Raw genomic sequence first — 23,134 nt, forward strand, 5'->3', positions numbered from 1 at the left:
TTTGGGAAACCAGCAGATCACTGCCTAAGGAGTCACTCAGAACTATACATTAGGTATTAAAAATACCTCCACATTAAAGATTTTTATTTATTTTTGAGTAAATATTTGGCTGTATGCACATGTATATATGCAGATGCATGTGTCTGTGTACATGTAGAGGCCAGAAGAGGGCACTGTGTTCCTTATCACTTTTCAGCTATTCTTTTTTGAGGCACGGTCTCTCCCTGAACTTAAGGCTTGTTCTCTCAGGTGACTCTCCTGTCTCTTCCCACTTCCCTTGGAGCTGGAGTTATGGAAGTGTGCAGGGTGGCCAGCTTGTTACACAGGTGCTAGGGTCTGTCTTTCTTTCCTTTCTCTCTCTCTTTTCCTTCCTTCCTCCCTCCCTCCCTTCCTCCCTCTCTCCCTCCCTCCCTTCCTTCCTTTCTCCCCCCCCCCCCCAGACAGGGTTTTTCTGTGTAGCCTTGGTGGTCCTGGAACTCACTCAGTAGACCAATTCAGGCTGGTCTTGAACTCACAGAAATCCACCTGCCCCTGCCCCTCAATGCTGGGATTAAAGGCATGTACCACCACCACCCAGCAAGTGCTAGGATCTTAACTCTAGTACTCATGAGTATACACTGAACATTCTTAACTGCTGAGCCATCTCTCCAGCCTCTCAATATTTTTTTCTGACTATAAAATTTAAGCTTATTGTAACTAAACATACACACATACACATGTATGTATATATATACACACATATGCATATATGAATATATGTACCACCCACACACTAAATGAAGTGTTTACTTTCTAAAACACCCCAGGAGAAAAGGGGTGTTTACCCTGAGTAAACACACATCAAACTCTTCTCAGTTTGAACATTTCTGTGTAATCACAACACAGAGTAGACTCATTTCTTTTACCAATTCATAATCTACTTTTAAATTTATTATCCTGGTTTTATTCCTGGCCTATTTTTAAACTTTTAAGTAATACACACACATATATATATTTTAATGGTTTTGTTCTTATTTTGTTGGCAAAGGCTTTTAATTTTTTTCTTTCTTTCTTTTGTTTGTTTGTTTTCGAGACAGGGTTTCTCTGTAGCTTTGGAGCCTGTTCTGGAACTAGCTCTTGTAGACCAGGCTGGCCTCGAACTCACAGAGATCCGCCTGCCGCTGCCTCCTGAGTGCTGGAATTAAAGGTGTGTGCCACTCCGCCCAGCTAATTTTTTCATAAAAATATTATTTATTTATGTGTAAGAGGAGGTCTAGGGTGTTTCAGATCTAGAGTTGGAGTTACAGGTGGTTGTGAACTGCCTGACTGGGTACTGGGAATCAAACTTGAGTCCTCTTCAAGAACAATATGTGCTCTTAACTGCTAAATCATCTCTCCAGCACCTGCTTTTAATTTTATACTGACAACTGTTCACAAGGAATGTCTAAGGCTTCAGGGAATAATTAATTCATGTAGATGAAATCAAGTTTTACAAAGGTCAAAAGCAATATGGGCAGTGGTTAACCAGGTTAGGGCACCCTCCTTAGAATGGCTTCAGAGCTTTTTGAAAAGCTATACGTGGTTTCTCTTAGTACAATACATTTTAAATTCATTTAGATCCAAAGATCCGCTTTACCAAGACTGCAAAGGAAAAGACGGTCCTTTGTTCATGGCTGTGCCATTTACTGTTCAACACATAACAGCAGTGCTCCCTAAGGATATCCCTTCCAGCCTCCCTCTTTCTCTCTCAATGCATGGTTTCTCAGTTACTGTTTCAAAAGTTAAGAAGATAGGATAGAAAGATAAACTGTATTTCTCATGCATAGAATTTAATTGGGATGCTTAAATTTGAACCTTAAATAACACTGTTCAGGCCTGGGGTTAGGGGCTGGCAGTTAAGAACACTTGTTTCTGTGGAGGACCCGGCACTCACAACTGTCTATAGCTCCAGTTCCAGAAGATCCATCCAATGTCCTCTTCAAACCTCTATGGGCACCAAATATGCACCTGGTATACAGATATATGTGCAAGCAAACACTCATCCATGTTGACTATTAAAACTCTAGTCTGAACCTATGAAAAATATATGAAACTGGAAAAATGAACCGTGTTTCTAAGCCACATTCTTTCAAATTTGGTTTCTAACACAGGGACTATAGCAACGATGTGGTTGCTAGTCAGACTTATGTCCCTCGACAATACTGCAACTCTTACACAAATTACTTATCACTCAGAACCTTGGGCTATGCCTCTCCATTGAAGAAAGAAAGCTGCCTAAGTGGCTTCACAGCTGGAGTGAATTTAACAGGAATGAGGAACAAAAGGGAACTTTCTGAAGTCACCTGCACTGCTTTTTTCCTTTCTTTCCCATATTCCCCCTGAAGGAGAGCTTCAGGAGAAGTTTCCAAACATTATAGCGCATGGGACAGCTGTGATGTTCTCTGCCCGAGTGAGTTTCTTTTTAAGCAATTCTCACCATTTATCATACTTACCCCCAGATGGCTCTCACAGCAGAAATCCGAACTGATGGGGGCTGTGTTTCATGAAGACCACTAACTGTTGCCTGTAGGAACTGCTGAATCAGTTCAGGAGACATAGCAACAGTGAAACGACTGGCAGCCCAAAGTGCCCGTCCCAAGAGGAAAGGGGACGCTAAAATGAAAGAGCAATTACAGTTCAGACAATGAAAAGTTCCTCTTGCCCCTGCTCCTTCCCAACTCCATTTCTCAAATGTTAAATAATTGGATGCTACATAACATATATGACTTATTTGAAAGAAAAAGCAGTTTCATATGATAAAAGAATATGCAAAACGATTAGTACAGAATCAATTTCTTAATTCTACCTGACTATTAAATATTCTGACTAAAGCCCTTGTCATTTCTTGCCTACACTATAGTTCATCTAAATCTTTCCCCACTGCTACTTTCTTCCTATTACCGTCAACACTAGAACATAAATTACAGCTCTATGTTATCCCTCTATTAATAACCTGCCAAATAATTTTATAGTCCACCAAATATGCACAACACTAGTGATGGCATTCAAGTCTCTCTTTATGGCTACAAAATTCAAGCACATACCCAGTCCTGGAAACTCAACCTTGCTCTGTCAACTCTGGGCTTTGTTTAAATTACAAGTCAACACATTCCTCTTTTATATCACTCCAGTGATCTCTTAGGCAAGTAATCCCAATTATGTCTGAGCTCCTGTAATCCCATATGCTCAGCTTCCTCGTCTGCTGTATTTTGTTTGAGTCTATCCACTAGTGTAAGAATTACTACCTCCTGCCAAGCACAAACTGCTTGAGGCGACTGAATTTATTCAGCCTGTCAAAGAGTGTAGCTTAGTCATTCACACTAAAATATTTAACTGACAGGAATTATTGGATATTAATAGACCAGTATATAATTACTAACATTTTAGGTATACAGAGGCAATAATTGCCTAGGTATGGACCAGGTGTTCCTGAACATCCTTATAGCTAAAATTATTCTTTAATTTAAACATTTCATAATCTTATGTGTATGGGTGTTTTGTCTGCATGTATATTTGTATGTTACATGAGTGCCTAGTGCCCAGAGGCCAGAAGAGGGCATGGCATCCCTGGAACTAGAGTTACAGACAGCTGTGAGTCACCATGTGGATGCTGGGAATCAAACTGCCAATGTTCTTAACTGCTGAGCCATCTCTCCAGGACCCCAAATTATTTTGGGGGGGGGGGGGTAGATTTCAAGATAAGGTTTTTCTGTGTAGCCCTGGCTGGCCTCGAATTCAGAGATTCGCCTGCTTCGGCTTCCCAAGTGCTGGGATTAAAGGTGTGCACCAACACTGCCCAACCCTGAAAATCATTTTTAAAGGAATATCAAGACATTAATTTTTTTGTTCTCATTACTTCACAAGTGAACAAGGGCATTTTCCAGAGGTAACATGTACATATATGACATCATGACTATGATAACTAAAGGAATGGATACGAGTCACAATTCTTATGTTTTTGTTTAAAGATTTTAATCTCAATTATGTGGATGTGTGTGAAGGTGTACATGAGTGCAATGCCAGTAGTTGCCAGAAGAGGGCATCAGTTTCCTTTAGCTTGAGTTACAAGTGCTGAGCCATACCCCTTGGGGTATTAAAGAATTGAACTCAGATCTAAATACACAAACATACACAAAACTAAGAGACGGAGGGAAAGAGAGAAGAAAAGGGGGTTAAGAGATGGCTCAGGGGTTAAGAATGTTTGCTCTGTAATCATTAGGCTAAGACTTTGGATCACAGCATCCATGCAACAAGACAGGAAATATCTGTAACTCCAGCTCTGACAAGAGGCAGAGATGTAGGACTGGGCTTGCTGGATTTTGGTCTAGCCAAGATGCGACCTTCAGGTTCAAGGCAACACCTTGCCTCAAAGGAATAACCAGACAGCGATATAGGATACTTGACAACCTCTTCTGGCCTGTGGTATGCATACATCATACTCACATAGACACACAAACAAAGGGTATGTGAGTTAATAGCAAGTCCCAAGATCTAGAATCCTGGCACACATTAAAACATACCTGACAGGTTGAGGTCTGCAAGAATGACGTTGGTCAGGAACCCATGCATGTCAAAATGGATCCTGCCATTTTTCACACTGTCAGTGATGATGGACTTCACTGAGCCTAGAGCAAGCATGCAGGCCTCATGGATTTTCCACCTGCAAAAAGGATATTGCAGTTGCTAAAACAAACTACATTTCTGAAATAAAGGTATTTGAGGTAAGGCCAGGTAGAAAAGGGTATTCCAGAATGATCTGATCCCAAAGTCATTTATCTTTATTTCTAATTTATTTATTTAAAACAATATTCTTACATCTGCCTGCCTGCCTGCCTACCTACTGTGTAGGAGCATTTACTAGTAATGGCATGCATGCAGAGGTCAATCCATTACTTCTATGCTGTGGGTTCTAGGGACTGAACTCAGTTTGTCAGGCTTGACTTTAAGTGTCCTTACCTGTGGATTCATCTAATCAGCTATTATTATTATTTTGGTTTTTCTGTGTAGTCCTGAAACTTGCTCTGTAGATCAGGCTGGCCTTGTACTCAGCAATTTGCTTGCGTCTGACTGAGTGCTGGGACTAAAGGCATGTGTTGTCCCCCCACCCCAGTCCTTATTTTTTGATATGGGGTATTACATGTGCTTGCCTCAAACTCACTATGTATCAAGGAAGAAAGACCTTCAACTTCTAAATCTCTTGCCTCTAGCTCCAAGTGCTACGACAGAAGTCATGTACCATATCCAGTCGCAAGGGAGCTTAGAGCCTGTGAGACAGTGCATGAGTTTTATGGGGAGGGCTCTGGTTTCCTGTGTTTCCACCCAGGAGAGATTTGGGTTCTTGTGCTCCCGAGACCTACCCCACTTTAATAGTGCCATTGGCCTATCATAAAGGATGAGAGCACTGCATACACGCATGCTTGTTACCACATACATGCACTGCCTGCCTTCCTGCCTCTGTGTCCTGCCAGAGTGCCTGGTGCCTTCAGAAGCCAGAAGATGGGGGGGGGGGAGGGTCTGCTGAAACTGGAGTTATGGATGGCTGTCAGCTGCTTGTTGGCTGCCATGAGGATGGTGGACAGCCCAGCTTCTGCATGTTCTTACCAGTGCTCAGTGCCACTGCTTTTGGTCTGCTCAGCTTCTTGTAAATGCCGAGTGGCTGCCGCAGCCAGGGCTGCTGCACTCTCATTCTGGAAATCTGTGGCCACAGCCTAGGGAGAGAGAAGATCTAAAAATAAATGTATGTGTGTGGACGGTTCAAACACTTGACACACCCATACTAGAGCCTGATCAGGTATATTAAAAGTGACCCATTAATTCAGGGTCTCTGATGAAATTCTGTAGTGTTTATGCATTGTAAGCCTAAATAGCTCTAAATAGTCGATGTGTTTGGCTCTATTAAATGAGGCATTAAGCAAAAAAGTAACAGTTAGCTTTGGATGACAATGGACCAGAAATTTATTGTCTTGGAAGCTGACTGACCATAAAGATTTGAGGCCACTATAGCACATAATTTTTTTTCCTGTTCTACTTCTTTTTTGGTTCAGCAATTCAGTCAAGCTGACTTTGCACATGCTACGCAAGTGCTCTACTACTGAGCTATATCCCCTGCTCCTCGTGTAAGTTGAGAAGCACTCAACAGTAATAAGACATGATTCACCAACAAACCCAACAGGACATAGCAGTTTCTTCACAGCACTCTGGACTAGAGACAACCCTGTGCTCCAGCTGGAGGAGCCAAAGAAATCATGAGCTGGTGTTGCATGCTCATCTCCCAACAATCTTTTTAAGTTTGCCAGCTTCTTGTTTGTGCCATGGAAGTTGGCTGAAGGCAGGGGCAAACGGAAGCATTCCTGATTCAATGAACCAGTTGCTACAACTTTGGAATTTCTAAGTCTCAAATTTCTTGAGCAACTTTCTTAAATCCTTAAAAAGGTCTGAGGTGAAGCTGCCCAATAGTGCTGCTTACCTTGGGTTAGATGTCTAGGAAGAAGAAACTTCCAATTACTGGAGGGTTATTTGGTTGAAGAAGCAACGTAACTCTTACCAGCAACAAGTCTTGAGCTGCAATTCTTACAGTATAGGAGAAAGTGTCATCATCCTCATCTTCTACAAACTGTTGTGGGTTAGCTGTCCACACTTTAATCTGTGACGAGGATGAGGTCAGGTTATTGTGAGGCTGCCATTCTGGTTTATATGTTCCTTCTTTTTATCAGCAGCCATGGGAAGCCCTCAATCTTTTCTCCCAATCACACCCCAGTCTAAAGTCTTCTTCTTTTTGAGATGGGGGTCTCGCTATATAGCCCTGGCTGGCCCTGAACTAAGGAGGGATCTATCTGCCTCCCAGTGTTTTAAAGTCTCTCTCTCTCTCTCTCTCTTTTTTTTTTAAATTGAGAAACAAATATTTATCCAAATCTGTAGAGATGGCTATTTCTCTGTAGCAGAATCTTCTTTAGAATTTGACAAATTTGCCAGAGAGGCGGTGGTGGCACACACCTTTAAAATCAGAACTCAAGAGGCAGAGGCAGGCAGATCTCGGTGAGCTTGAGGCCAGCCTGGTCTATAGAGTATGTTCCAAGACAGCCAGGGCTACACAGAGAAACTCTGTCTCAAACCACTCCCCAAAAAGAATTTGACAAATTACTTAGTTTCTGTCATCAGCTTGTTACTGTGATAGATTTTTCTGAATATACTGGGATATTTACTATAAAATTATACCAATTTTTGTGTTAAAAGATAGTTATTTATATCTCATTTTCTTTCTTTCTTTCTTTCTTTTTTTTTTTTTTTTTGTGCTTTTTCGAGACAGGGTTTCTCTGTGGTTTTGGAGCCTATCCTGGAACTAGCACTGTAGACCAGGCTGGTCTCGAACTCACAGAGATCCACCTGCCTCTGCCTCCCAAGTGCTGGGATTAAAGGCGTGCGCCACCACCGCCCGGCCTCATTTTCTTTTTTTAAATTACATTTATGCCTACGAGGAATCAGTGCTCTCCCACCACATGGACCCAGGACTACACTCAGGTCATCAGGCTTGGTGAAAATGTTTACCGGCTGAACCATCTCAATGGCCTACACTGATATAGTCTTTTTCCTTATGTTAAAACTACAGAACTGTATTAATTCTGAGAACTTCATACAATGTGTTTTGAACACATTCACTACTTCACTCTTCCCTGCAACTCTCTCCAGATCTGGGGAAATTCATTTACTTTTACTTTTTTTTTTTTTTTTTTGAAGATAGGTTTTCCTCTATGTAGCCCTGGCTGTGTCCTAGAACTCCCTCTGTAGACCAGGCTGGCCTTGAACTCAGAGATCCACCTGCCTCTGCCTCCTGAGTACTGGGATTGAAGGTGTGCTCCACCACCTGGCTGTTGTTACTCTTTTGTTCCTTCTCTAAATGCAGATCAGAAAGCCATTGAGACTTCAATGTGGCTAAAGAAGAAGCAAGTTGCTGGGCGGTGGTGGCGCAAGCTACAGAGAAACCCTGTCTCGAAAAACAAAAACAAAACAAAAAAGAAGCAAGTTGATGGCAGCAGCTGAAATTAAAAGCCTATTACTATACCCTGCACACCACCAAAACTTAGAGTTGTTTGAGTCTGAATAACATTTTCTTAGCTTAATCTGGATTTTCCTAATGGAAAAGTATTCTAAAAGTTTAGCAAACATTAGAGTTGGTAAAATTCCTAATACTTAGGAATTTGGTTGAGAAAATAATGCCAATTTTTTTTTTCTAGGATTTCACATAAAGTCAGTCTCTTACTGTCTGTTTCAGAAATGAGAAGTCTACTTGACCAAGCTGTCACATTCTTGAAGCTTCCAATACAAGTTAGTAATTTGTTCCCCAAGTACCATTTACCTGCTCCTCGGTAATCTGCATGTACAGGATAATGTAGTAAATAAGCTCAGGCAGAGCCTTCTTAACGGTGCTTTTGAATTTGCTGTTTTCTAGTAGGGCATGGACAAATTCAAAAATGCTAAAGACGAGGTTCTCAAAGCCTAGGACTTCTCCTATAGGAAATATACAAGAGTAGAAATTAATAATAGAAAACATTCATTCTGGAAATAAACTACATTATCTTTGTATATATATATATATATTTTAAATATTTATTTATTATGTATACTATGTTCTGTCTGTGTCTGCAGGCCAGAAGAGGGCACCAGACCTCATTATAGATGGTTGTGAGCCACCATGTGGTCGCTGGGAATTGAACTCAGGACCTCTGGAAGAGCAGGCAATGCTCTTAACCGATGAGCCATTTCTCCAGCCCCCTTATCTTTGTATATTAATTGAAAATGAAAATACTTGCTAATTACTCCTGAAGTATTGGTAGAGGAAGCTTTAGCTTCCTTCTTTAGAGTCACAGAAAGGTACTTTGAGGAAAGTAAATGCTTTTAGGAGTAAAAGAATCATATAAGCATTGAACATAAACACTTCCCAGCATGTCTATTTTTGATCTGAAATACTTAAATATTGACATAGAAATGGAGAGTATCATCATCTGGGACGTCAAAGAGGCAAAATATCACAGGTAGCTGGATTAGACACCGCTACAACTCGAACGTTATGATTTTTAGTGGACTCTGAATGTCCCCAAATATGAGATGGAAGACATGGATTCTCCATGCCTCACATAATACACTGAAAGATGCTTTTACTGCCTTTTTGTTTTCTGCCTCTCACTTGTCTTTGCCAGATTCCTTTCCTTAAGAACTGGTATTTCTGTTAGGGTCCGATACACTACATACCATCTGAGTCCACAGGATCTTCCACTTCTTCCGTGTAATTCACTTCTGTCCTCACATAAGTATGACGTAGAGTAAAGGCAGAGAACCTAGAGTCTGCTGTACATGTAGTCTACAAGGGAGTGCTAGCACCCCGACACTAAGAATACACACACCAAGAAAGAACCAAGAGCACATGACTGTGAGACCCAAGGATAAACCCTCAACTTCAGGCAGCGGGTCCTTTGGGTTCTCAGGAAAGGATATAAGGCAGCACTTTCGGTTAGAGTGTTCCAAACAATGGGAAGGATCTGCTGCATGGAGGACACCATGTGCTTTGGGAAATTTTTCACCAAGGCTGTCACTGCCTGAGAAGAGAAAAACAAAAAAAAAAAAAAAAAAAAAAACCCACTGAGTAGCACAGAAGCAATGATTTCTGATTCCCTCTCAACTCCAAGTCTCACTGACTGTATATCTTTACCTTTAGAACCTCCATCTTAAAACCGCTGTCAGATGTGGGGCCATCTGGCATCTGGAGCGCCTGAACAAAGGCCTCTGTGAACTGCTGAACCACGGGAAAGATCAGGACTTTGGCTGCACCCTGACAACAGAAACAAAAGTCAATGCTCAACAAACCTCCAATCCATAGCTTCAACACACACACTAATTTCAGTTTTGAAGCATCTAAAGTTCTCTTGGCGCCAGGTCCTAATCAAAGGCCACAGCTACAGTCACTGCAGGAATTCCTCAAGACTTCAGACCTCAGCGCCTACCTTCAGTTCCTCACTCTAGTCTCTTAAACCTATCCCACCTGACCACTTCTCAGAAATGCACCTGGGTCCCAGGAATCGGCATTTTCAGCTAGCTTTCTTTCACACAGAACAGGCTTGCAACAGTGGAAAGGCTCAAGAGATCTATTACGAAGGGACATAGGAAGACTGGAAGTACAGCTCAGTGGCAGAGTGCTTGCCTGGAATGTGTGGGGTTCTGGGTTTAATTTCCAGTATGGAAGAACCAAACCAAAAAACCACCAAAACAGAAAGATATAATAAAAAGAAAAGGAGGGGCTGGAGAGATGGCTCAGAGGTTAAGAGCACTGACTGCTCTTCCAGAGGTCCTGAGTTCAATTCCCAGCAACCACATGGTGGTTCACAGCCATTTATAATGAGATCTGGTGCCCTCTTCTGGCCTGCAGGCAGACATGGAAGGAATGTTGTATACATAATAAATAAATAAATCTTAAAAAAAAATAAAGAAAAATGAAAAGGATATAGGGAAGGTATTTGAAGAACTATAACTAAAACTAAAATATTTATGTTAAAAATTCAATGAAAAAGTTAAATCTATCTATACAAGGCTGGCTAGTATGCTTTCTGGTACTTACGAAATGAGTTATTGGCAACGGAAAAGGCTAATAAGACTCTGATGCACAAATTTTGTTAATTACCAAGCTAAGGCTCACTTACCTTTTCTAGCTCCTCCATGTTGCAGATCATATGGGCACAAGTAGTAAAAATTTCTACTGCTCGGGAACGAGTTCGAATACCATACACCTAGGGAAAAAAACCATGGGACTGGAGTGTGTATGTGTGTACATGTGATCAGAAGTGAAACTAGGACTAATCCAAATCCCAGAGATACAGATTCAACCCACTTATGTAGTAAATAGGTTTTAATAATTAAGAGAGAATAATTCAACAAAATGTTAGAACTTACAAGCATCAGCCTTTCATATACAGGTCTACAGGTCTGTGACTAAAAATAGGTCCTATAATACTTGAAATCCTAACATAGCCTTTTATTTCTTTTTTTTGAGAGAGGGCTTTACTTTGTAGTTTGGCCTACAACTCACTGTGTAGACCAGACTGGCCTAGAACTCAGCCTGCCTCTGCCTCCCAAGTGCTGGGATTAAAGACACATTCCACCACGCAGGGTGTAGCTAATGTATGTTTTCTCCTTTTCTGGAGATAGGGTTGTTTCTCCTGCCTCAGCATCCTGAGCACTGGGATTACAGCATGTGCAGCAGCTGCTGCTGCTTTATTTGTTATGATAGAAGATAAACCCAGGACCTTGCAAATACTAATCACAAGCTCTATACAGAGCTGTATCCCCATTTCTTTATGTATCTCTTTTAAAATGTGGAGTATTCATTGGGAGCAAGGGATTATGAAGGCTGAATACCTATAAGTGTTTACATATTATTGTGAACAGATCACTATTTATATACATACTAACATGTACATAGGAAGTAACAGACTATTTCTAAACCCGTGGCTGAGTAGGCAAGGTCAGGAGTGGCATTATGAACACAAGGAGGATAGGGTACCAGAAGCTATGTGTATTGATATATTTCTGTTACTTTATCAAGTGCTTTTATCAAAGGCTTCTCTTTACAGTCACGAGGTCAAAGACTATGGTCAATTCAATCTCTGATCTGGACCACTGTAAGTTCTAGTTCTTTGGTATGGGCATCACTGACAAATCCCATGACCATACACCTGAGAGGTGGATGCTGACCACAGCAAGACAACACTGCAACCACTGGCCTGAGATATCATACCTCAGCCATGGTGAAGATCTTATACATTTCTGGGAGAATGACAGGAGCAACAAGTGGCATCTGTGTGTCTGTCACTTCTCGAGTAAACTCTGCAAAGACAAAAAATAAAAAGTGCTTCATAAAGACAAAGTGTGAAAATTTCCAAGCCAGTTAGCATATAAGGATGGCCACTGGTCTAGCAGCCTCACCTCAAGGAAGAAAGAGAAGCCAGAGTATTATTTGTTGGAAGGGGAGAGAGTATAGGAACACAAAAGGAAGACACACAAAATTGAAGAGATCTGCAACGCAACTGTATATAAGCAAAGACAAACAGGCCTGCTGTTGAGCACCATGTTAGCACCTGGGTACATGTCTGAGATCTCTCAACTGCCGCTCAGTTTTCAGTTCCATCCCAATAAGTTGCTTCAATGCAAATAACAAAACAAACATAAGCCAGGCATAGCACTCAGGAGGCAGAGGCAGGTCTCTGGGAGTTCAAGGGCAGCCTGGTCTACGTAATGAATTCCAGGACCGCTAGGGCTAACCTATCTCGAAAAAACTAACCAACCAACTACCCATCCACAGTTGTACTAAGTTTCAACTCCACTTATCAATGTGTAATTCTGGAGCCGCTCTAAGTGAAGGCGTTTAACCCACTGTGGTGCAAAGTTGAAAGTCTGCCTTCCTTTGAAAATGATCAGAGTAGCTATTTGTGAATGGAGGTTGAGTGCCATCCACTCAGAGTCTGATAGAAAACGACCTCACTGCACAGTAATTTCCTTAGTCAAATAGAAAGAAGACCCTTCTGCATTCCAGTCAGGATAACTGCATGACCATCTTTTCTCTCCAGGTCTGTTAGAAAGAAGTCAAACTAGGAATAACTTTCATTTCCTTGGCAAAAAAATTATCTTTTGGAAGCTGGGCGCTGACGGTGCATTCTTTTAATCCCAGCACTCGGGAGGCAGAAGCGGGCAAATCTCTGTGAGTTCGAGACCAGCCTGGTCTACAGAGTGAGTGCCAAGACAAGCACCAAAGCTACATAGAGAAACCCTGTCTTGAAAACCAAACCAAAACAAAACTCCCCAAAAAGTTCAATTACACAGTGAAGAATGAGCGTAGTCCTCAGTCATAAAGGAGAAGCAAGGGCAGTGAAAGGCTCAGAGAAGAACGCTTTGGCCTTTTTGGTAAGTTTGCTTTTTCTGAGCTAAAGTTACTTACAGACACAGCTAAAATAGGAACATAGCAGGCACTCTAGAAGGGCATCTGGGCATGGGAAGAGGAAGTTTTGAAACAAATGAAGGATTTGCCTCTGACTCAGAATCAGTAATCCACCATTAATACTGCATGGGCATAGATGACAAGCAAACAGATCTGAAGTGCAGAGCACAGTGCTGCTCCTCACACACACCAGCTGCAGGGACAGGACCTGCTCTTTCTAGTTTACTTTCTGATGCTGTCAGTAAACACCGACCAAAAACAACATAGGTAGGAAACTGCTTATTTCAGCTTAGGGGCCATAGTCTATTATCAAGGGAAGTCAAAGCAGGAACTGAAGCAGAGGGAATGCTGCTTACGGGGTTGCTTTCCTGGCAGTATTCCCTTAAGGAATACTAGGAGTTAGAGGTGAGACACAGGAAGAGGAGGGAGCGAGGGCAACCAAAACTAAGGAGATATGAAAACCCTTTATGGAAAGCCACTACTTTGTAAGCTAACTAAAAGTACAATCGGCTGGGGGCTAGAAAGAGCTCAGCTGTGAAGAACACTTATTGTTCTTGAGGAGGAGCTGTATTCAGCTCCCAGATTTTAGTCTGCCCATAGGAGGGAATTCACGCCTGCTGGGCCCAAAAACCTTGCCAAATGACCATGGTTTGGGAGGTCCTAGGTCTTGGGGGAAATTTATTACCTTTGTTAAACAGCATATTCTCAAACTTCCTTCTAAATATTTATGCTTAAACCCATGGATTATGCTGCCCACAATGTGGGTTAGAAACGCTTCTCTCTGCAGGTCAGCAGAAATTCATCCCTGGTCAAAGTGCTGAGAATGAGTGACTCTGAGTGCTTGGCTTTAAAGGAACATCTATACCAAGGCCCCCACCCCACCACAAGGCTCAGGGCAAGTCACAGAGATGGGGCAGAAAGAATGCAAGAACTGCAGGATGAAGAGGAGTGCTGTGAAATGCTGTCTTTCAGAGATAACATGGTCAAGGCACTCATGAACTCAAAGCAGCTATGGTTACCTGCACAAGGTCACACCAACAACACCAGTCAATATTCCAACAACCAATAATGATATACTCAGTGGTTCACACGAAAAGGTGGGGGGTGTCAAGAGGGAATGGGGACATGTTGGGGTACCAAGGAGAGTGGAGTGGGGAGTTGAAGGTGGATATGACTAACAGACATTTTTTACATGTTTGAAACTGTCAAAAAATACATAGAAGATATTCCATTTAAAAAGTGAGAAAAGCCAGGTGATGGTGCAGCCCTTTAATCTTACTACTGGGAGGCAAAGGCAGGTAGATCTCTGAGTTCAAGGTTCAAGGCCATCCTGGTCTATATAGCAAGGGGAGGTAGGGAGGGAAGGAGGGAGAGAGGGAGAACAGTCCTTGTAAACTGTGTAAACTGGCAGGTCTCAGAAAAACAGATGTGATTTATGTCCTGGAACTTACTTTGTAGACCAAGTTGGTCTTGAACTCACAGAGATCCGCCTGCCTGTGCCTCCTGAGTGCTGGGATTAAAGGCATGTGCCACCACTGCCCAGTGAAAGATGATTTCTAAAAGATCAGCCCATGCATTTTAGAGGATCTCTGTGAGTTCGAGGCCAGCCTAGTCTACAAAGCGAGTTCCAGGACAGTCAGGGCCGTTACACAGAGAAACCCTGTCTCGTAATACTAAACAAAATGTTGTTGGGAGGCCCTGCTGGTCAGAGGTTACAGTCTACCAAGGCTTGGCATTTCTCTCAGAGCTTGGTAACAGGAGGATCCCCCTTGCCCCAGGGCTGGATTTAACAGTGTGTAACACCATGCTCACTCAGCTGAACCCTGGCTACTCTTAATTTTTCCTTGGTTCAACCTAGCCGCAGAGTACAAGTCTCTGAGTTTTGATTACTGTACACTTCATCTCATGTGTTTATATAATCATCTAAAGATGGAACAATCGGGCTGGAGAATCGGTTCAGTGGTTAAGAGCTCTTCCAAAGATCCTGAGTTCAATTCCCAGCAACCATATGGTGGCTCACAACCATCTGTAATGAGATCTGGTGCCCTCTTCTGGCCTGCATGTCTACCTGCAGGCAGAACACTGTATACATAATAAATAAAATCTTAAAAAAGATGGAACAACCAATTGTGATATTTTCAAGAGGCTACTGAGACAATTACATAGAAAAGAATACTTACGAACTATGTTAAACCTAATGACTAAGGTTTGCTCAGAGTCTACTACACTGTCAGCTGGTTGTTACACTCAATGCTTTATATAGATTAGCATATGTCAACTACCAAATCTCCTTTGAGTTTAGCATCTGCAGTGGTTTGAATGAGAATAGACCCATAGGCTCATATATTTGGATGCTTAGTCACCAGGGAGTGAAACTGTTTAAGAAGGATTAAGTGTTGCCTTGTTGGAGGAAGTATGATACTGGGGTGGGCTTTGAGGCTCCAAAAGCCTATATGCCAGGTCCCAAGTCTGTCTCTCTGCTATTCGATCACAGAAAAGCGCTCAGCTACTGCTCTAGCACCGTACCTGTCTGCCCCCCACCAAGACAATCATGGACTAACCCCTAAGACTATAAGCAACTCCCCAGTCCACTCTCCTCGGTATCCCCAACATGTCCCCATTCCCCCTTTATACCCTCCACCTTTTCGTGTGAACCACTGAGTGAAACATTATTGGTTGTTGGAATATTGACTGGCGTTGTTGGTGTGACCTTGTGCAGGTAACCAGTTTTGTAAGAGCTGTGTTGGTCATGGTGTCTCTGCAGAGCAATTGAACAGTAGTTAAGATAGCATCTTAGAAACTAAGGCTCAAAGAGGCTATGTGAAGGGTCAAGGTGCAATCAGACTATAAACCAAAAATCTAATTATTTGTTATGGCATTACTGTATCATTGTATGTGCGTGGTATTCCAGCTTGTGCATGCTCTGTCACTGAATCATACCCTCAGCCTCCAATATTCCTAAGTGAAGATTTGGAAGTATAATTATGCTAACTCAATTCCCTGGAAAGAATCAATGGAATTTCTGGTGGCTGTGGAGATAAAAACCAGAAGATCAACATTTACAAAGACCTAGAAGAGAGGAACAACATGTAACAGCTCTTTGGTCTGGGACACATTATTACATAGCTCTTAATTGTTCCTCTCACAAAAGGTCAAGTATCAACACCAGGGAAAATGCTTCTGATACCTGTCAACACACGCATGGCTCCATGGACGGCATTTAAGTCTCCGCTCACCAACATCTCCATGAGCAGGCTGAAGAGTTGGGGCCAGGCTTCTGGCCAATCCCAATGGGCAATGGCTGACACAGCATAGGCCACACTGGAGCGCACTTTGCTTATTGATTCTCTCAACCCATTGGGTAATAGCTCTCGAATAACAATTTTTGCCTGTAAAGAGGAAAGGCCATTTGTCATTAATCAGGTGGTAAGCTGTGGGCAGAGAGAGACCCATCTGCTTCGGGACAATGTTAGTTGTTCAGTTATAGTAGCCACATTTTTAATTTACTTTTTATAGTTTTGGTTTTTCAAGACAGGGCTGCTCTGTGTAGCCCTGGCTGTCCTGGAACTGAGTAGATCCGCCTGCCTGTCTCTCGAGTGCTGGAATTAAAGGTGTGTACTACCACATCTGGCTCAGTAGCCACATTTTAAGAGTTCACCAGTCACAGCGATGCTTATATTGGACAATTGTAGAAGGTTCCAACCCACAGTACTAGACCTGTATCTCATCTCTTCTTGGGTACTCAGGGTAGCTGCTTAGCAATTGTACTAACTAGAAGTATTATTTCATTTCATTGTTAAGCCCTCTGACGATGGTAATTTTAATTCTAATTTAGAAAACTTAGGAAATTGAGTGTTCACAGCTAAACAGATTTCAAATGCTCTCATGATCTGCAAAAGGGTAGAACTGGATTTGAACACAGTCTATCATGATATTCATATATATATATATATATATATATAATATATATAGTAATCATAATGCCACTCACTATTTTCTTCCTAGTCTTGTTTTCTGTTATCAAAAAAAAATGTTAGACTAATGCTGAACGTATTAAGACTGACTCTCACATCTTTGTAGGTAGACAGCCACAGAACTGCCATTACCCTTTCTGTAGTTTCAGGAGGTCTGAACTTTTCTGATTGGGAACACCAGTGAGTTTCCACATACTGCTTCAGGATGACTGATGCCAGCTGTGAAGAGAGTAAGCCATCATGTGCAACAAGAAATAACTTATTTTCACACATAAAACCACGTACTTGGTTTGATACGACTGAATCATACATAAATCTGGTACAAAAATCCTGTTTGATACACTGCCCTTATCCTTTCTCTTTCCCCTAAGAAAGTTCCCTTACTAAGTAAAGGGACTCACCTGACGGATGGCCAGTGCCCCCTGAGGATCTACAGTCAGCTCTGCCAGGTGAACGCCAAATTCTGAAACAGAAAATTTTACTGTGAGTCTAAGGATATTCATGAAGGCCATAGCAATTCACTGAGCTCAACCTTGAAGCAACAAAGAAAGGTTTCAGAAAGAAACGTGAACTACTGCTTCGACAGCACAGCCATTTTAGGAAATTTATAACATTAGGTTTGAGAAAACCTGGCTCAACAGGCTTAACCCTAAAAAACAAAACAAAATAAGGGTTGCAAAGAACAGTTTTCAACGTGCAATATAAACTTTTAAAAAAGACAGGATTTTGACACGTAGCTTAGTCTTAAACAAGATCCTCCTGCCCCAGTTCATCAAGCACTGGGGCCACAGGTGTGAGTCACATGCTTGATTAACAAGTCTTGGACTGCATATTGGGAGTATGCTACACACTCTCACTACCAAATAGAAACAGACTTGTTCACATTTGCAAAGAAGTCAACACTGTATCAAGAATGTAAAATCAAAGATACATCCTAATTTTTATCTCACAGTCTAGAATTGTGAAAACCAATATAGTTGGTCACCAGTCACAAAGACTGAGATGACCGTAAATGTAAACATCCTGCATTTCAAACTTAGCATAAAAACAAAGTATCTCAATAATGTTTTTCTTTGCGACACTCTCACTACACAATCCTGGCTGGCCTCAAACTCTCAGAGACCTCATAGCCTGCCTTCTGAGTGCTAGGATTAAAGGCACATCGACCCTAACACCCTTAAAAATACCAAACCAAGATTATATGTGGAAATACACCAGGTTAGATGAGTACAGTATTTAATTCATTAGCTAATTAATTTTGTAGACAAGGTCTCACCATCATGTATCTGTGAACTGGCCTGGAACTCATTATATGCATTAGGATGCCCTCTGTATCTAGAGCGCTGTGATTAAAGGTGTGTGTCACTACGATCAGCCAATATTAAAATCACTATTATTTTAAAGCTTTTCTTTCTTTTTCTTTTTGCTCTTTAAGGTAGGGTTTCTCTGTGAAAACGTTCTGGCTGGTTCTGGAACTCACTTTTTAGACCCGGCTGGCCTCGAACTCACATAGTTCTGACTCTGCTTTTCGAGTGCTGGGATTAAAGAAGTGCAACACCACCGCCTGGCTTTGAAGTTTTATTCCCATGTGTATTCATGAATCGATGTATGCCACATGTATGCAAGTGCCAGCAGAGGCCAGAAGAGGACTTTAGATTGTAAGATCCCATGAAGCCAGAGTTATAGACAACTGTGAGTTTTCCAACATAGATGCTGGGAACCAAACTTAGGTTTGGTTCTGGAAGACCAGCAAGAGTTCTTAACCACCGAGTTATTTCTCTAGCTTTATGTATTAAAATTATTTTATGTTTCCTTTTTAAACCTCTTTAATATGGCTAGTAGGAAATTTAAAATTGCATGTGACCCGAATCACATATATACACACACTACTCCCCCCACCCCCACAAACAAATAAAACAACCCAGCAAGGGCACTAGATTTAGGCAAGTTTAAGCTCGAGTCTTGAAGCTACCACATGTCCTTAGATAAGTTATTTATCCTTTAAGCCCCAGTTTTCAAACCCACAAAGAAAGAATAGAGGTATCAATGTAACAAGCAAGTATATGAAGGCAGCCCCCCACCCCCCAAGATAGGGTTTCTCTGTGTAACAGCTCTGGCTGTCCTGAACTTGCTTTGTAGACCAAACTACAAACTAACCTCAAACAGAGACCTGCCTGCCTCTGCCTCCCGCATGCAGGGATTAAAGGAGTGTGCCACCATGCCTATTAAAGATCGAATGATTTAATGCATGTGCTTAGCATAAACCTGTCTTTATGACAAAAATTATTTTGCTATTTATTATTTTATTGCCCATCACTATGTAAAGTTAGAGGGAACTTACCATGTTTCTTCTAGTAATTCTAGGGTTTAATTTTCTTACATTTAGGCTCTTAATTCACTGGGGCTTATTTTTCTATATGGCACAAATGCAGATCTAATTTCAAATGGTTATGCAGTTATAGTGGTGCACACCTTTAGTCCCAGAGCACAGGAGGCAGAGGCAGGCGGATCTCTTAGTTTGAGCCCAACCTGATAGATAGAGCAAGTTCCAGGACAGCTAGGACTACACAGAGAAATCCTGTCTCAAAAAAAAAAAAAAAAAAACTAAAAATTCCATCATTTCCTCCCCCTTTCACACCATGCATTTATGAGACAGGATCTTATTGTAGCCCAGGCTGGCCCCGAATTATCAACAATTCTACTGCCTTGGCCTCCTAGGAGATGGAATCATAAGGGTTACCTACCAAGTCCAGATGGTTTGTTTCCTTTTCTCTTGGACAGCATCTCACTGTGTAATTCATCTTGGACTCAATTCTCTGGCCTCAGTCTTCTTAGAGTTAAAATTACAAGCGTGCACCACCTAGTCAGCAGTGTTTCTGTGCTTCGACTCTGGCGTAAGGCAGATACAGAATTTTCTACTTGCAGGCTCATGTTGGCATACAAAAATTGCTTTCAGATTTTGGAGTATGATCAGGTTTTCAGAGCAGGGATGCTCTTATTTTACTCAATTTCTATAGATACTTGTGTGCAGTTTTTTTGACTTTTTTTTTTTTTTTTACTATAACTGCCTTTCTATTTATGTGCCTGTGCCACAGTGTTAATTATGGAAATTTTATATAACGCTTAAATGTCCATAGAGCTTGTCCCTTCTGGTAGTTTTGCTTTGCTATGTTTTTATAGTTACTCTTCAATCTTTGTCTTTCTGTATAACCTTCAGAATCAACTTGTCTAGCTTTCTAATAATGTCCTACTGTCTGAGCTAATAACAGGGCATCTTTCCAGTTTGTTCGTATTTAATGGAGGGCTAGGGAAATGGCTCAGTAGTTCAGAGTACTTGCTGCTCTTTCAGAGGACCCAGGTTTGATTGCCAGTACCCACATGGCATGTCATAACTTGCTGCAACTCTAGTCTTAGGGGATCCAATGCCCTTTTCTGGCTTCTGAGGGCACTGCAAGCAAATGGTACACAGACATATACACAGGCAAAACACCCACCCACAGAAAGTAATACAATAAAAAAAAAACCCTGCCTACTGAAAAAACAAATAAACCAAACAACAACAACAACCATCCACCACAATATCAACTAGAGGAACGACTCTCCCACATTAAAAAGAAGTATCCTGTAATAGATTCTTATAGTTCCTATTTTATTTCAAATTAATCTTTTTTGATTGAAATCATAAAAGGTTTTAAAAGTTTCAAAACAGGTTAGATCCTTTGTGTATAAGAAAGCAAGCTGCTGATTTTTGTATTTTGCCCTGAAATTTTACCAGATCCTCAAAGCTCATTCTTCTCAATGCCTTTATTTTAAATTAATTTATTTCTTCAACATGAGGGATCAGAGCTGGGGCTTTTGCTGGGCAAGTGTTCTGTTTTTCTACGGCATCCATCATGTCACTCAGGAAAGAATGAGACTATAAACAATGATAAAATAGGCTTTTCTTTAAAAATGTTTATTAAATGCTTAAACCACAAACACTTAAAACCTTCAGAATCACTCTGATTCCTAACATTGTTTTGGTTAGTTCAGATACTGTGTAAACAGAAAAACCCCATTGATTGCAATAGGAGAAACAGGTGTCTAAAACCCAATATTATATGAGTCAACTTTTAGAATGGACTCTAAAACACAGATGAGTCATTTACAATTTAAAAAGACCTTTGTTTTGTTTTGTTTTTTGAGATAGGGTCTCACTATTTCTCATTATGTAGACCAGGTTGTCCTCCAAATCAGAGACCCACCTGCACCCGTCCTGAGTGCTGGAATTGAAGGTATGCATTGCCATGCTCAGCTGTCTTAAGCCCTTTTAAATACCAATGCTTAGAAAAAAAAATACCAATGCTTAGATTTAATTTAAAACGTACATCAAATCTATAGTTTAAATCTATTTCATCCTTTTCACATTAAAAAAATCTGTATGGTGTTTTGCCTGCAATGGAGGCCAGAAGGTGGATCCCTTGGGCTCAAGTTACAAACAGCTCAGGCATCATGTGGGTGTTGAGAATTAATTGAACCCTAGTCCTCTGGAAGTACAGCCAGTGTTCTTAGCCACTGAACCATCTCTCCAGAACTAGTTTTAAAAGGACACAGAGCCCAGCAAGACAGTTTAACAGGCTAAGGCACTAGCCACCAAGCCTCACGACCTGAATTTGATCCCAGGAACCCACATGGTGGAGAGAAACAACCCCAACAAGTTGTCTTCTGATCTCCACCTATGTGCCACGCACAAGCCCCATTTCCACAGATAAATAAACAATAAAAAAAGGATAATACTACTAACAAAGGTACCCACACTTGCAATTCATATACTTAGTGTGAAAATGGACATTAACCTCACACTGTTGAGTCCACATGGTCCTGGTTTCCTGGGACACTGAATTAGTTCTAGTGTGCCTAATGCAACTTCCTTCAGAATGACCTACAAATACATTCATAAACTACCTGGAACACACAAAACTTTCTTTTTTTTTTAATTTTATTTAACCTTATTTCATGTACATTGGTATAATGATGTCAGATTCTCTGGAACTGGAGCTACAGACAGCTGCGAGCTGCCATGTGGGTGCTGGGAATTGAACCCCGGTCCTCTGGAGGACCAGTCAGTGCTCGTAACCACTGAGCCATCCCACCAGCCCCAGAACTTTCCTTTAAGGCACTATTTAAATAACATTTATGTGGGTTTTAAAAGTTACCAGCAAGAGTTTAATTTTTGGATTATTCCTACAGGGACAAACTAAAATGAGATGAAAATAAGCAAAATAATCATCCATCATGAAAAAGATACTGAGGAATAAGATTTTTTGAGAAGGTTTTGAAATGTGAATTGAAGCTATAAAGCTTTAAATAAATTTGAATGATTATCTTTCAGTGAGAGCACCGATACAGCTCAGAGAAGGGAAAGAATCCACATCTCTCTCAGCAGTTCACACGGGCCCCAGACAGCAGGGCATCACAGCACTCAGAAAAACTGCACATGGGCCCCACGTCATCAACTGGACACCGAAAGGCTACTCAGAGAAAAAAGCTTCCATGAAAGGTGTTTTGTTTTGTTTTTTTTTTTCCTTTTTGCATCTGTGCCAGGAGGAGGTAGCACTCTAGTGACGATCACAAAGCTGGGAGCGTCTCTGTCACAGTCCTGAAGTAACTGTGCCTATCAAACACACACCTCACACTCCACTCAGTGGCTGGTGTCTAAGGGTGGTGAGGACAGAGATCTATGAGTCGACCAGGAGTCTCCACCTACAAGTACTTTAAGATGAATTTTCTATAAAAGTTTATTTCCTGATTTCACTCAAGAGAGAAGGTTGTGAGTTCAACTTATATGAATGCCCATTTAAAAGTCTACTGGGAAAGACAACCTGAAGATTAACCTGGTTTATTAAGACAAGATTTAAAATAGAATGGATAGAATATATTCTCTTCTCTACAAGTTCCCAGAGTTTCAAAACTATTAACCTTGAAATTTTAAAGACAAAAAACTAATTTGCATTGCATTGCTACAGTGAGATATAAGAAAGCAAAGTTCTGCCTAAACTGTATAGCCTTGTATCATACTGAAAACTTTAATTTCCATGAAAGTTGATGAAGAATCCACCAATGGCAACGGGAAGTATGGTATTAATAATGAAGTCTTCTATAAAGGTAATGCAAAGGAAAAAAA

General features: G+C 41.2%; 1 protein-coding gene across 2 annotated transcripts in view; it reads right to left on the minus strand.

The window, feature by feature from the left end:
* Ipo9 (importin 9) overlaps window positions 1–23,134 on the minus strand; it is a 44,560-nt gene that overhangs the window by 14,859 nt on the left and 6,567 nt on the right. For both annotated transcript variants that reach the window (XM_041648039.1, XM_041648040.1), the window contains exons 2-14: window positions 17,373–17,434; window positions 17,104–17,190; window positions 16,185–16,386; window positions 11,801–11,889; window positions 10,707–10,793; window positions 9,722–9,841; window positions 9,508–9,608; window positions 9,265–9,323; window positions 8,372–8,523; window positions 6,563–6,661; window positions 5,620–5,726; window positions 4,539–4,678; window positions 2,472–2,631 (exon numbers count right to left, since the gene is read on the minus strand). In XM_041648039.1, coding sequence (XP_041503973.1) covers window positions 2,472–2,631; window positions 4,539–4,678; window positions 5,620–5,726; window positions 6,563–6,661; window positions 8,372–8,523; window positions 9,265–9,323; window positions 9,508–9,608; window positions 9,722–9,841; window positions 10,707–10,793; window positions 11,801–11,889; window positions 16,185–16,386; window positions 17,104–17,190; window positions 17,373–17,434 — 1,465 coding nt within the window. The remainder of the gene's footprint in view (window positions 1–2,471; window positions 2,632–4,538; window positions 4,679–5,619; window positions 5,727–6,562; window positions 6,662–8,371; window positions 8,524–9,264; window positions 9,324–9,507; window positions 9,609–9,721; window positions 9,842–10,706; window positions 10,794–11,800; window positions 11,890–16,184; window positions 16,387–17,103; window positions 17,191–17,372; window positions 17,435–23,134) is intronic.

The sequence above is a fragment of the Microtus oregoni genome, unplaced genomic scaffold (assembly GCF_018167655.1).
Source record: "Microtus oregoni isolate MIOR12 unplaced genomic scaffold, Mior012 000003F_ref0000135, whole genome shotgun sequence".
Classification (NCBI taxonomy): Eukaryota; Metazoa; Chordata; class Mammalia; order Rodentia; family Cricetidae; genus Microtus; species Microtus oregoni.